A 14,708-nucleotide genomic window follows, 5' to 3' on the forward strand; every position below is an offset into this window, starting at 1 on the left:
AGTACAGACATATCTAAAATTCAGAATTTCTTTATTTAAAAAGAGTAATATGGTTTATGTTTTATAAGACCCCAGTGGTAAGAACCCATAGGCCACTAATCAATCACATTAATATTTCTACAATGAAAGAAATTAATATCCATTTAGGTATAGTGAATTAAGTCTCCAAATTAAGACTATTAAACTGATGAGACTATAAAGTCTAGATTAGACTTTTCCACTAAAGGAATTTTTAAAAACTCTTTTTTCCAAGACTTTGGGATTCCAAAGTTGTGGTGCGGAGAATTCATGTTGTCACGTCTACCTTGTAAGGCTGCTTGGAGGATTAAATAAGGGAAGGAATACGTATTGAATGCTTAGAAAAGTCCCTGGCACATAACAGGCATCCAGCACATTTGTCTATTCTTATTTACTCCAGAGGAGAAAAAGAAACACAGGCTACTTCAAAGATTATTATTTATACATCAAAATTACAGCTGAGTAAACTGACTACTTCGGGGAATAGAAAGCTCTCCCTGATTCCTCTTCAGAAGAATTCTAAGTGCCCCCCCACAACTACCCACCAAGAGAGAGAAGTCAAGAAAATCTCCTGGGGTCTGGTGCAAACAATGGGTAAGTTATTTCATTCCAACTACCACATGCCAGTTGAGTAAAGTATGCTCTCAAACAATGTGGCCCAAATATGACAAGTGCAAATTCCATAATGACCAACAGAAATCTGGTACCATCCACAGTTGGAGGTACACGTTGAAGCCTGAGTCCAGGGTTCAAGCTACACCAGCTAATTAGGACCCTTCTTCATACCGCATAAAGGAACTCTCCCCATTCTATACCATACTTCTGGTTTTCTCACTAATGCTTTTTCTTTAGCTTATCAAAATCACTTTAATCTTAACAACATGAAATCTTAACATCTGGATCTGAGGAGAGTTTTAGCTATAAGTTGCTAATTTCTCTCATGCTGCATAGAAATTTTGGACAGTGTACATGAGTCCTTTCAGACTGGACCTGCTCTCTCTGAATCTCAGAGCAGTTTCTTTTGCCTTAATCAGATATGCAATTTGTTGCCCTTTCAACATTGGGAAATTGATCAGACTGATCTGTAAAGCCTACTTCCTTCTTGACCTAGCATACATGTTCTCCAAATAAACAAAAATCATTTCTGTTTGTAGTTTGTCATAGATTTTATAGACACATTTAGGAATACAGTAGTTTGCATATTATGTCCCCAGAATAAATAAATGTTAATGTTAATAGGCAATAATAAGGCAAAATGAGGCAATAATAAGTAAATTGGAAGAGGCAGTGTTTCAGATAGGCTTGCTACAGTTTATCTATTGGGGCAAACAGTTATTGCAAAGCCCTGATAAACCACCAGTCTGGGGCAAAATTTTTTAAAACAGGAGTTTAGTTTATAAATGCAATAGTAAGCTGAAGATATTTCAGAAATCTCAGGCCAATTGTCTATGTGGAAACCAAGCAATTTTTCAAGAAGTAAAGTCTCTTTTCTTTTACTAAATAATTGTACTAAACAAATTTGCTGATTGCCTTCTCCCACTAGAAAGCAAGCTCTGTGACATCAGGGACTACTTTATTTTGCTGTACTCTAGGACATGGAACTCTATCTGGCAGCTAGAAATGTTTAATAAATATTTGCTGAATAAATAAGTGAATGAATCCAAAACAGGTAAATAAGTCAATTTAAAAAATTCCTGTTTTCTGTGGAAATCAGGCTGTTTCTACATTTTTCTGTCAGATACATACACATAATATATGATACCAAAAATCTAATGGGTTTTATGAGGATCTTACTATTTCCATGGGGTGAATCTTCCAGAAATCTGGGAGATTGTAGAATGATTCTGCTGAAAAGCTTGGTAGGCGGGCACCAACTCTACAAGATATTCATATAGCCCAGGTAACAGCTGTGTAAAAGTAATTAAAGAGTAAAGCCTCTGCAGTCAGCTGGGGAGCTGCTAAATGGTGTTACACAAGAAGGAGCTTGGCTTCCTGACTTCTGCATGCCAGAGGAGCTATTTTTAGGTTGCACTCAGTCTGGAAGCAAGAGGAGATCAAACCTGCCTCTCTTCCCACTGTCACGTGGCAGAAATACAGAGATAGGCCACAGAGCAAAAAAGCAAAGTGGGAGTGCTACACAAAGGGAAATTGTTGCTTAATAAATATTGGGGGGCACTAAAGGAGAGCAGCCATGGCTGAACACAGATGATGGTAAAAACACATTTGCTGTTGGAGACAAAGAATGCTATGGCATTCCGGTTCACAGTTAAAGAACAGTTAGGTGATCTACCATCAGCTGGCATATGAAATGTAGATAAAATAGGCCAAAAGCCCCTTCCATGCACTGTGGGAGTGCAGTGCCCACCCCAAGACTGAATCACTTTCCAAGCAAGCAGGATTCCTACGGCTCTTTGATGCAAACATGAAACTCCGCCTTTTCTAACTTCGTGCATGCGCGCGCGCGCGCGCACACACACACACACACACACACACACACACACACACACACACACACAGCATTTTTACGTGTGTAAGTCCCCACTGAACAAGAGTGGGTGACAAAGTGGAGAAGGCTGTCTCATAGCACACTGCACAACAAACAATCTAGAATGTGTCCTTAAAAGGGCTTCGGCTCTCCCCACCTGCAGACAGGCCACTTCACTCCACCCAACAGCGGCCTTTCACCCCCTCGCTCCCTACCCTTCTTTCCTCCACTGCTTTCTCTTTTCTTCAGCCTGCTCTCTGCAGCAAAAACTAGTCCATATTACTTTCTCTTGTGGAGCAGCTTCACCCTTACTTCCTCATGTGGCTGGATTCTTGTCCTCACAATCCCACATTTTATTCTTAAAGTCTCTCCTTAAACATGAGTTTTCTTCTTAAGAACATTTTTAGGGACAGCCATCCAGATAATAACATTTTTACACTTCAAAAAGATAGGCACCATCCCAAGCAAAACTCTATGAAAAGAGAGAAGCTTAAGGCACAGAGGAAGAGGGTTATCAAAAAAAGTAGAAGACAAATCTGAACGAGACCTGAACAGCACTTCCTTAAGGTGTTGAAAGTCAGGATCGGAGCCTGACAATGTATTTGGTTATCATTTACATGTATAAGACAGTATTTTAAGTAACTATCATAAATTGATTCTAATTTTATTCTATGGTTAGGGAACAGGTCATTCTCAATAAACTATTTTGTTATCATTACAAAGCTTCTAGTTAAAGAACTCCTCAAGACATCATGGACTGATTGAATTAAAGGAGCCATGACTGATGATTTCATTCACATCTTCGTTCTCAGAAAGCTGAGCTCCTTGAAGAAAGTGGTTTACTCCTTAATCCCTATTTGGGTGTGTTATATATTTTACAAAATGTTCTCTATCATATAGCAAATGAATGTTCTGTTAACAAGAGGATTTTAAAAAATTGCACACCCTGCAAGAGAACAAATTTTATAATCTAGAGCAGAAATTCTCAAACTGTGGCCCCAGACCAGCAGCATCAGCATCACCTGGGGGCTTGTTAGAAGTGCAGGGTCTCAGGCCCTACCCCAGACCTCCTGAATCAGAAACTCTAGGTGCAGAACCCACAATCCATGTGTTAACAAGCCCTGCAGCCAATGCTGATGCCCACCCAAGTCTGCTGACTATGGCTCTGGCATCACCATGCCTCCAGAGTCTCTCAATGATCCATTCTGAACATCTCTAAATGCCGGGCCCATCTGCTGGTGCATTGGTCGTGCCATGCTCTGCAGGATGGAATGGCTTAGCCTAGGTTGCTCTCCTCACTCCCTGTGCAGAGCTCTCACAACAACTTTTAGAGAACCCAAAGCTCCCACACGAAAGACCCATGTTCCTGTCCTAAACTACCAGTGCTTAAATGCTCCACCAGGGCCCACGACTCTAAACGTTAAGCTTCTGGCTCTCACCTGAGCTCTTGTTCACAGTGCTGCTGACTTCTGTGCACACACACCATGCCATGCTGCCTTGTCTCCTGAGAGAAACTCACTCTTTTGGGGGGCTCAAGTTTCACCTTGAGTTCTAAAAAAGCCAGTGCTTTTTACACCTGAGTATGTCAGACTTAGCAGGGGAGCTTATTAAAACACAGAGTGCTGGCTGGGCCCCACCCCAGAGTTTCTGACTCAGTTGGTCTTTTGCATGTAGCCCAAGAATTTGCATTTGTAACAAACTCCTGGTTGAAGTTGACATCATTGTCCAGGAACCATACTTTCAGAACTACCTTTGAAAGCCAACAGCATTATACTTATCTGCAGATGAGTACCTGAAAAAAAAATCCAGACCTGTCCTCCTGCCCCTTTCCCAAGTGACTAGTCCCTGACGTCCCCTAAGAAATGCAAAGCATCCATCCATTAAGTTAATGTATTTGTTTGTCTTTATTGGCAATTACATTCCATTTACTTAAAAAAAATTTGAGGTGACCTTAATTCTTATTTAGCCAACGGCAGAAATACTTAATTTGCCTAGTGTGCTCAAAGTAATGCTTTTCCTCCCAGATGAAATAGTGTTCTCTGTTGCTCCTAAAATCTGCCGACTCTGGCCCTGACTCTGATTTTCTCCAGCTAAGGTGCAGTTGGGGTGGGAGCATGGGATCACAATTCAGAAACCTTGCTGTCCTGAAGCAGGGCAACAATGGTAGTGGAAAAGGGGGACAGAATCCTGGCTTTGAAAAGAAAGTGAGATGTGGCATTAAGAAGCCCACACATGACCGAAACAATTAAAGTGAGGGTATCCCCACTCTTAAAAGGGAGGTCCTCACTTCCCCATCCTTCCCTACCCTTTCCACCAAGCTGGACCCAGACTCAGAACACAGCTCACTTCATCTTCCACTTCATCTTCAAAAACCATGTTTGCCATTCCCAGGGAAAGGCACTATGCTAGCAACTACACAAGTCACTGCTGACATCCTCACCCAGAGAGGGAAGTGGAGACCAGAGGAGAGAAAAATGCCATTATGTCAAAAGCCTCATTCCAGACCACAAATGACCTATGCTGCCTGCCAGCCCCAGGCCGGTTCCCAGTGCACAGCCCACATCAGAAACCTGCAGAGACTTAGGAACTTGCTGCTGGAAAACACAGTGGTAGCCTGTGGCTTACTTACCTTTACTGAGTTCACTGCTCCCCCTGGGGTTGGGGTTCTTAGGATGGCTATATTGGGGGACCTGAGTCATAAGGTCATATGTTACTTGCTAGTTTCTCACTGTGAAAGCAGAAAGTCAACATCCAACCTACCCCCAACCTAGACTAGCCTCACCCTGTTGATTCAAGTGCCAAAGGTCCTAGGGGAACAGTATTCAAATGCTTCTGCTAACTGCCTTTAGCTTCTCACAGTGGTTCCCCAAGAGCATAAAATATGAGAAGTGAAACTGAACATGTCACCCCCTTAATGAGGGGAGAGGAAGAACCACCCTGAAGGTCTTTTTTACTGGGCCTGTTATTTTTCTGCTGGTCACACACACGCCCTCACCATGAAGGGGCTCGCTGCTGCCTTCCTTGTCTGGACTCTTCTTTCTCCCAAGGGTGGTGGCAGTCAAGCCTGGCCCACACACACAGCCTGCAAGGACGGGGGCTTGGAAGTGCTCTACCAGAGTTGTGGTAAGGTTTTTCAACATAGCCATTTGTGCTTGGGGGGAAAGTAAGGCTCTCAAATGTGGGCTGCTGTAGAGTTTAGTTGGGTTGGGTAAAGAGTGAGGAGAGCAATGGCCAAACACTTTCTACACTTGCAATAGGTATGCAGGGGCCATTTGGAGCTCTTGGGAGAGAAGAAAAGAGCCTGAATAGAGTGACAAAGAGGACAAGAAAAAGACGCCAAGAATCTAAATATAGCAATTCACTAATATGACACAGCCTATAAAAAATACAAAGACCAATGAGTCTACAAACCATGAAATCTCACTTGTTCAAAATTAGAAAAAGATACTCCAATTCCCTCTCCTGCAACTTGTACACCTGGGTAGTTGATTTAGTTTGCAAGTTGAGTGAAAAGATCACTTAGGTTAAAGAGGACAGTCTGGCTCTTCTTATGACACTCCTAGACACTTCTGTTGCAGCAGCACCATTCGTCAATTAGGCAAAAACTTATCTTGTGCTATTAATGCTGGGGTTTCCTCTAGTGCTAGACATAACAAAAGGAAATGAACCTTGGTTGTTATTCCAATGGGGCAAACAGATAAAACAACAGAAATTGCAATCTAATAAACGGAATGCAAGGAATTGCTGTAATCAGTGTCTGAATGAACCCTGTGGGGATTCTATTAGTCTGTCATTACAGAACACCACAGACATGGTGGCTGAAATAGCAGACATTTCTTTCTTACAGTTCTGAAGACTAAATGTCCAAGATCCAGGTTTCAGAAGCATTGGTTTCTCCTGAGGCCTCTCCTCTTAGCTTTCAGATGGCTGTCTTCTGTCTGTCCTCACATGGTCTTTTCTATATGCCCACACATTCCTAGTGTCTCTTTCTTCTTATAAGGACACCGGTAATACTGGATTAGGGCCCACTCATATAACCTTGCTTAACCTTAATCACTTCTTTAAAGGCCCTATGTCTAACTGCAGTCATATTCTAAGGTACTGAGGGTTAGGACTTCAACATATGAATTAGGGGAGGGACCCAATTCAGTCCATTAAGGGGCACTGAGTGGGGAGAAATGAGCCTAGACTCAGGATCATATCTTGAATGAAGAGTAGAGAAACAGGGTCATGAAAATACAGGACATTGTGAAATACACTTTGGAGATAGACAGTGGGCCAAATATGTTTCAACTGAAGGAGGTGGAAAGGAGATGCTTGTTAAGCATCTAAGTTGTCCCTACTCTAAGCTGCAGAGTAGTGGACATGTTGTCTTTGACCAGGCAGCTGGTCCTTATAGCTACCACCCAAGGAGCTGACTATCTGGACCTCTCTGAGACAGCTCCACTTTTGGCTTATTCCTTTAAAAAGAAGGAACATGGAACATTAAAGTACCCAAAAATTTTTTGTTTTTTAATGTAAAAGAGAATGAATGGCTGGATGTTGGTGTGTTGATCTCATCACTCTTGCTCTTTCTGTGGGGATGAGATGCTTTCTGCTGGCTTCTAATCATTTTAGGTGCAGAATGGCAAGCAAGGTTTGAGATGAATGGACTGCTCAGGATTTGTTTTCCTAATTTATCCTCGCATAAAAGTTGCCATGGCTTGTCCCTCTCACTGACCAGCCTTCAGCCTACAACCAAGCCTGGCACAGCCTTTCAAGCTGCTGCCACAAGAGCCAAGAGTGGCTGGCACATCAAGGAAAGAACAGGAGCATAGCACTTGCCCCCCTGGGGATAACTCCTCCCTCTGCTCCAGGGAGTCAGTGAATGTAGCATAAGCCCTCCTCTGGAACCCAGAAAAAAGGAGTGAAGGAGATGCTATTCTCATCCAAGAGTAGGTGGAGGGTCAAACAAATAATGGGATAAATGCTTTGTATAAAGGGCTGGAATAGAGGCATGCATTGTATACCAGGGTTTATGGTGGTTGGAGCAAGTGAGGTTGGGAACTAAATCTGTCTGAGGAAGGATCATCAAGCTTGAGTTTAACCTTTTAAAGAAAGATACAAATGATAACTCTGACATCATATTCATGAAAGATTTCTTTTTTAAATATTTTATTTATTTATTTTTAGAAAGAAGGGAAGGGAAGGGAAGGGAAGGAGAAGGAGATGGAGAGAAATATCAATGTGTAGTTGCCTCTTGCACGCCCCCTACTGGAGACCTGGCTGGCAACCCAGGCATGCCCCAACTGGGAATCAAAATGATCACCCTTTGGTTCACAGGCCTGTGGCCAATCCACTGAGCTACACCAACTAGGACTCAAGTGCTTTCTATGTGTTGCTTTACAGATGTGTAAACTAAGACTTAGAGATGTCAGATAACCTTTCCAAGGCCACACAAGCAACAGAGGCAGAGTTACATCCCTGGAGGCACTGAGAAGGTGCTGAGTAAATATTTATGCAATTAAAATAAATTGATCCAAAGCCTATCTAACTCCATAGCTTTTGCTCTTAATTTTCTGCTATTGTTTTGCCTGAAGGTAAATGGAAGACAGGGGGGAAGGAGGGGATGTCATGTGTGAAGTAGGGAGATGTGGCCAGGCAGAGTTCAGAGCTCTGCAGAAGGATGGGAACATGAGGAGGTGAGAGATGAGGTGGGTGATGTGGGCAGAGCCCCAGTGTGGTGGTTAATTTTATGCGTCAACTTGATTGGGAGAGTGATGCCTAGAGAAATGGTAAATATTATTTTGGGATGTGTCTATGAGGGTGATTCCAAGAGAGATTAGCATTTAAATCACTGGACTGAGTAGAGTTGGTCACCCTCATCAATGAAGATGGGTATCTTCCAGTCTCTTGGAAGCCTGGATGGAACAAAAAGGTGCAAGAAAGGAACATTTGCTCTCTGCCTGACTGCACCTGACCACTGAGCTGGGCTCTGTCTCTTGCTTACAGCACTCCTGGTTCCCCAGGCTGTGAACTATACCATCAGCTTTCTGGGGTCCCCAACTCCCAGGTAGCAGGTTGTGGCACTTCCCAGCCTCGATAACCATGGGAGCCTATATCTCAAAATAAATCTCTTTTTAGAATATATATGTATTAAATATGATATGTAGCATCTATAATATGTATATATTACATATGCAATTCCATCAGTTATGTGTCTCTGGTGGACTCTGGATAATATATCAGGAGACCCAAACAAGGTTGAGTTGCATCCCTTTGGCAATGAGGAGAATGCATTTTGGAAAAGGTCCCTCAGGTAATGAGTAGGAGCACAGATATTAGATTGAAAGCTCTTTGGGGTTACAGGCAGGATTTGTAGTTTGTGGAATCAATAATTTAGGAAAGACATGATGGGAACCTGACCCAGATGATTTCAAGGGCCTTAATGTCAGAGGGGATATTTGATACACTTTGGAGTTAGCAGAAAGGAAAGCAGAGTCCTTGGAACTTCTCTAGAGATGGGTGCTGCTTCGTGTCTTGAAAGCCATCAAGCTGTCAGAACCCAACTGGTTGCATGCCCCTTCCAGATGAAGATGGTCCCCTTTCAGCCTCTGAATGCACAGTGGGGCAGTCCCTCCCACATCCCCAAGGACTTCACACTGATAATAGAGTGCAAAGGCTACATGTTGTGGTGCCCTGCCCAGCCCTGGTGTTTGGGGGCTTCAAGAATTTCAACACTCATGTTGGGGGGGTCAGCTGACAAAACAAAGGGTCCATTGTTTTCTGGGTTTACTGCTTAATTTTTCCCTACTATATTGCTTTGTAGTTTTAGTAGAAAGAGGAACTCTTAGGCTACAAATTCTTCTGAATAATACAAAACTTCTTGAAAAGAAAGAACCTCATAAGCATTCACTGGCCTCTGAATACTGACCAGGAAGTGAGCAAAGTTTTCTGAAAAAAAAACAGAAGTCTTGCTCTGTCCAACTGTTAGTGCTACAGTAAAGGAGAGAGCAACAGTCTTTACAAAGCAAAGGGGGAACAAAAGCAGCCAGGGGCCTTTCTCTGGTTAAATCATAAGACACTTTGTAGACCTAGAAAAACCCCAGGGACCCCACCTCATGCACATGGCACAAATGTCCACCAAGATATTTATATGCTGCCTCTACCACACCAAGACAGGAGGTAGATTACAAAAGCACTCATGATGAGAAGATTAACTAGCAGTGATAGGAGCTGGATAAAGGGAGGGAAAACAAGGGGAATAATAAAACCAGGGCGGTCAGGACACACAACAGATGAGGCAGTATAAGGATAAGATCTTGGGTCTGGATCTCATCCCAACCCTTGGGCAATATTCTCTAAGTCTCCTGTTATTGATTGTAAAGAGGGTGTATGAGTTTCCTATAGCTGCTGTAACAAGTTACCACTTGGTGGCTTAAAATGACACACATTTATTCTTTTAGAGTTCTGGAGTTCAGAAGTCCAAAGTCAGTTTCCCTTGGTCAAGGCCACACTGTCTTGGAAACGCTAGGGGCAAATCTCATTCCTTGTCTTTTCCAGCTTCAACAGCTGCATACTTCGCATTACTCGGCTCACAGCCTCTTCTTCTATCTTCCAAGCCAACAACATAGCATCTTGCTTCAGCTATCACATTGCTTTCTTCTGTGTCAAATCTCCCTTTTCTTCCTTCTTATGAGGACACTTGTGATTGGCATAATCTCACTATCTCAAGATCCTTAATTTAATCACAATTGCTAACTTTCTTTTGCCAGTTAAGGTAACATTTAGTGGAAGAAATGGATATCTTTGGAAGTCATTACTCATCCCATACAAAAGGATAGTAAACTAAGCTACCTCTCAAGACTATGAGGATTAAGTGCAAAGGATTGCGTGGAATGTTCTGAGCATGTACTGCATGCTCAATCTTCGGTGCTGATTATTTTTAAGATATTTTACAGTTGCTAGAGGTATATTTGACTCTGAGCTTTCTTGATACCAAATCAAACAAGGAAATGGTATTATTTACAAGGTAAAAACAGTTTTTAAGGAGATGTCCAGCTTTTCCTGGTACCTGGATGAGCTATGAGGGAAATTTCTCCTTGGAGAGATGACATCCTGGGCAGCACCTTGATAGGGGATGCCACAGTGACTCAAATTTGTGATTTCTTGTTGTGCACCTTGGTATGGAACAAGGGCTCATTACTGAAATGCAACACAGGATCAGTTTGCAATGGGCCACAGCAGAACCTCCCACAAATGCAGCACATGCAGGTCTGGGGTGCTCAAAGGGCCTGCCTGCAGGCAGGGATGAGCTGCACACACTCCAGGCAGCCATCCATAAACATCATTAGTGCTGCCATTGTTGTTGCTGCTGTGATGGGGTTCTTGACAAGGATTGGAGAGCAGAGGTCCAGCTGTGTTTTCTGCAAGAGCCTTGAGTGTACACCTCAGCATTGCTCTTAACATGCTCTGACATCAACCAGGCAGAGAGGAGGGTCATAAAAAGTAAGGGGGTTGGGACACATTCCTAAATGACTTCCTGTCCCCTTTTTAATTTCTCTGACACTGGTAGTCATCCTGGCCATTCAAGCAGCTCCTGGGAGTTGTTGGGGGCAGGGCAGGGGTCAGCAAGTAAAGCCCTCAAGCCAAATCCCACTTGCTGCCTTGCTTTGTCTGGCTGGTATGATAAGAATGGTTTTTACATTTTTAAATAACTAAAATTTTCAAAGAAAGAATCATATTTGTGGCATGTGAAAACCATATGAAATTCAAATTTTTGTTTTGATAAATAAAGTTTTATTGGAACACAGCCGCACTTTCTCATTTGTGTATTGTCTATGGCTGCTACATGCCACAACGGCATTGTTGAGGAGTGTGGTAGTAACTGTGTGGCTCACAGAGCCTAGTATATTAACTATGTGGTCCTTTATGGAAAAAGTCTGCTGCTCCCTGGTCAGGGTTAGGGAGGAATCTCTCAAGCTCATCACCAGATCAGAGGCTCAAGTTCTAAGTCTTCTGGATGATTCGAGCCACAGAGGGGCTATATGGTCAAGTGAACTTGACACCTAGGCCACCATGATTGCAAGGAATTTATAGGATACCTTTGAAAGAACCATTGTTGCCCTAAAACTCTCCTGTGTCTGAATAACATTTTACAGTCTATAAAGTCCTTCCATTTATAAATTCAAATCATTCAAATTTTACTAACAGCCCTGTGAGGTACGTAGGATTTTATTTCCATTTCCCAGGTGGAGAAGCTGAAACACATACATATTAACTATCTTAATTAAGTAATATACTGGAGCCATGACACAAACCCAAGTGTCTTACCTCATACTCAGTGACTTCAGACTAGACTGTAGAATTCTAACAGTGAGCAACTCATGTTATCTGATTCCAGAAACACAAGATGGGGACAGAGAAGGCACAGCTCAAAAACCAAGTCTTTTGGTGAAGAGATAAAATACCCAAGTATTCTATGGACTAGAAAAGGAAGGAAGAGGAAGTAGAGAGGAGGAAGGGAAGAGGTGAAGGAGATTTATCTTCTGATTCAAGGGTTGCCGACCTTGCCCCACTCCAGCAGCCGCTTTCTACACACTCTCAGAGCTGGGCCAGTCTGGTTCTTACCCAGTACACACCAGGGACCTACAGCAGCCATAGAGGAGAAGAAACGCTCATGTCCACGCTTTTCATCCATGTGTACCGAGTTCTCTTTTGTTGCAAAGGTGTCTGTAGATAACACCTACCAAATTAAAATGACATCTCCCATTCTCTTATTAGTGACAGACTATTTTTCAGTCAGAACACTCCTATACAGTTGGCATGCATATTCCACAGGGAAACCCTACATCCCCCACATCTGACAGCGGTTTCCTCTGTTGAGAAATTAGTGAGTGGTGAGGAGGTGCAGTGTAAGAACCCTGTCTCTGGCAGTAAGCTGACGTCTATGGGTGATCCCTAGGGGGCCCAGCCAGCCACCTGGGAGGTTCTAGGGTCAGGGGACCATAGCATTCAGTCACATGCTTCGAACGTGTAGTGAACACCTGCTTTCCTCTCCTTGAAGGCAAGTGGCCTTGTCCATAGCTGCATAAATAGGTTTTGTGTATTGCCAAAGTTGCTGCAGGGCAGGCACTTTACCTGACCTCCAAAAAGTCCTTAATTAAAAAGTCAAAATCAGGTCATGTTCACCAGGATAATCCATCAAGATAGTCAAACAGGACAATTAATCAGACTTTAAGAATGCAAACCAATGCTAGCAACATCTCCTCCAAAACAGAGGGTAACTTGTAAATGACCTAGCTACAGAGCAGAATGAACAGGCATGTTGATAAAATGTTCATAGGAAAATTTCAAAATTGCCCTGGTAACAAAGGGACGGAGAAAGAAAACCCTGCTTTTCTCAAAACCTAATAATTCTGAAGTAAATGGAGCATAAGACAAACCCCAAAATAGCAACAACATTGAAAAATAACAGTAGTAATGGAAAACATCACTGGCTAAGTAGTCCTTTAGCAGTACTTTAAAATACTGCGCACAGAAAGTATTTCTCTATTAGTTTATTTTCCAAGACTAATAGGGATATTAGAAAAGTGCAATTTTTTTAAGTAGACAAATAACCAGAAAAACAAAGATGAAATTTCAAAGAGTAAACTGTGGGCATGCAGGATTAAACGGCAAGCTGCCTAAAGCAGACTTGGGCCTTTTGGCCCACATGTAAAGGCAGGAAGTTGACCAAAAAAATTATTTATGTATATAGTACATAATACATTAATATGATATATAATATAGCTACACTGAGATGCAGTTGTTTTTAAAGGGAATGGGGAAAAATTAAGGGTGAAAAGGAGCTAGAACAAAGCCTACTGGTGAGTTTCTGCTATGGAGCCACTGGTTCCTCCTTGTTAATTCTCCCAAGCATTTTTTCAAAGAGATGCTGAATAACTTGAGAATAGGGACCTAAAGAGGGAAAAAAGCTAAGAGTCTGTGAGTCTAAGAGGCCTCTTCTATGCAGACAGGAAATGTCTTCCCAGGTCTTTCCATCCTCAGGCAAAATCTTGATGGGCATCTTTGCTGCCATTTTGGAGGAGGATCTTTGGAGAGGTGGGAATGGGGGAAGGCTGTCCTCTAGCTCTGCAGCTATGTTTGTAGAAACTACGGCACAGACAATACACAAAGCAGCTGCCAGTGTGCAGTCCTGGGCTGGAGGCCTTAACATTCGGGCCAGCAAAAGGGGGAGGGAGGAACAAGGCAGGTTTTTTCCTGAGGCCAAGAAAGGCAAAGGTGAGCAAGCTGTCCCAGTCCCAGCTTGTGCAGCTGGAGCACCTCACAGAGGCTTGCAGCCACCAGGCTCCAGGGACAGAGGGGCTCCTGACTTACAGAGCCCTCAGCAACTTGATAAGAGCAGTGTGAAGCACACAGCAGGGTCAGTGGTCAGGGTCACACAGATGAGGGGTAGGCACTCCCCTCCAGAACTGAAACAACATAGTGAAGATTTTAATGGAAAGAAAAGGGTGACTTGCTCAGGAACTCTGTGCCACCTGGGTTGTTCAGTTCTTTTCTGGGATTCCTTGTAAAGTGATGTCCCAGGCCCCTGATCTAGTAATTTTGTTCTGGGATCCCAGAGAAGCCACATGGGCATCATTGGAAGGTGCACTCTGGGGTTTACCCAGAAACAAGTACATGTATGTCCATCTGGCTGCAACCAGTAGGTGATTCCCATGCAATGGGCAGTATGCAATCAACATCTGCCAGCTTCCTTGTGTGGGATCCAAAAGGCATCATTGTGGGTTCCTTCTTGAAATTCTATCCTAGTACCCCTCCAGTGTCTCTCTGCCTTCAGGACAAGAGCAAGCAACTGGTAAGCAACCCCGTGGCTATGAGGAGAAAGAAAAAGCTCCTAGCCCAGAAAGCACTGCTTCCAATTACAATTTATAGCTGAAGATTCATTCTCACACTGCCTGCTTAGCCAAAGTGCTGCCAGTGGGCTCCCTTACTTGAAGCCTGGCATCTCCCCTTTATGGCTAGGCAGGAACTGCGCCAGCCCTACTCAGAAATCCAGAATGCAGTGTCCAGGGTTCCCACTGTAGTGAGCCATTAGACTCCTTTCCCATGGCTGGGAACTTTCTTATTCAAAGGCTCCTCTGTATGTGTTCCATTTAGTCTTCCTATACTGTAGTGAAAATGTCCCTTTACACAATTAAACACTGCCTGCATAATTAATAAA

General features: G+C 43.1%; 1 protein-coding gene across 5 annotated transcripts in view; it reads left to right on the forward strand.

The window, feature by feature from the left end:
* Window positions 1–5,446: 5,446 nt before the first annotated feature.
* The window catches only part of LY86 (lymphocyte antigen 86), a 75,084-nt gene continuing 65,822 nt past the window's right edge, over window positions 5,447–14,708 (forward strand). For 2 of the 5 annotated variants that reach the window (XR_006786021.1, XM_045841752.1), the window contains exon 1: window positions 5,447–5,626. Coding sequence is in view for 4 of the 5 variants with exons in the window: in XM_045841752.1 (XP_045697708.1) it covers window positions 5,500–5,626 (127 nt within the window). In the remaining variant the exon portion in view is untranslated. The remainder of the gene's footprint in view (window positions 5,627–14,708) is intronic. The other 3 variants (XM_045841756.1, XM_045841755.1, XM_045841753.1) reach the window with 2 other exon arrangements.

This window comes from Phyllostomus hastatus, unplaced genomic scaffold (genome assembly GCF_019186645.2).
Source record: "Phyllostomus hastatus isolate PE091 unplaced genomic scaffold, TTU_PhHast_1.1 phas_contig_37, whole genome shotgun sequence".
Lineage (NCBI taxonomy): Eukaryota > Metazoa > Chordata > Mammalia > Chiroptera > Phyllostomidae > Phyllostomus > Phyllostomus hastatus.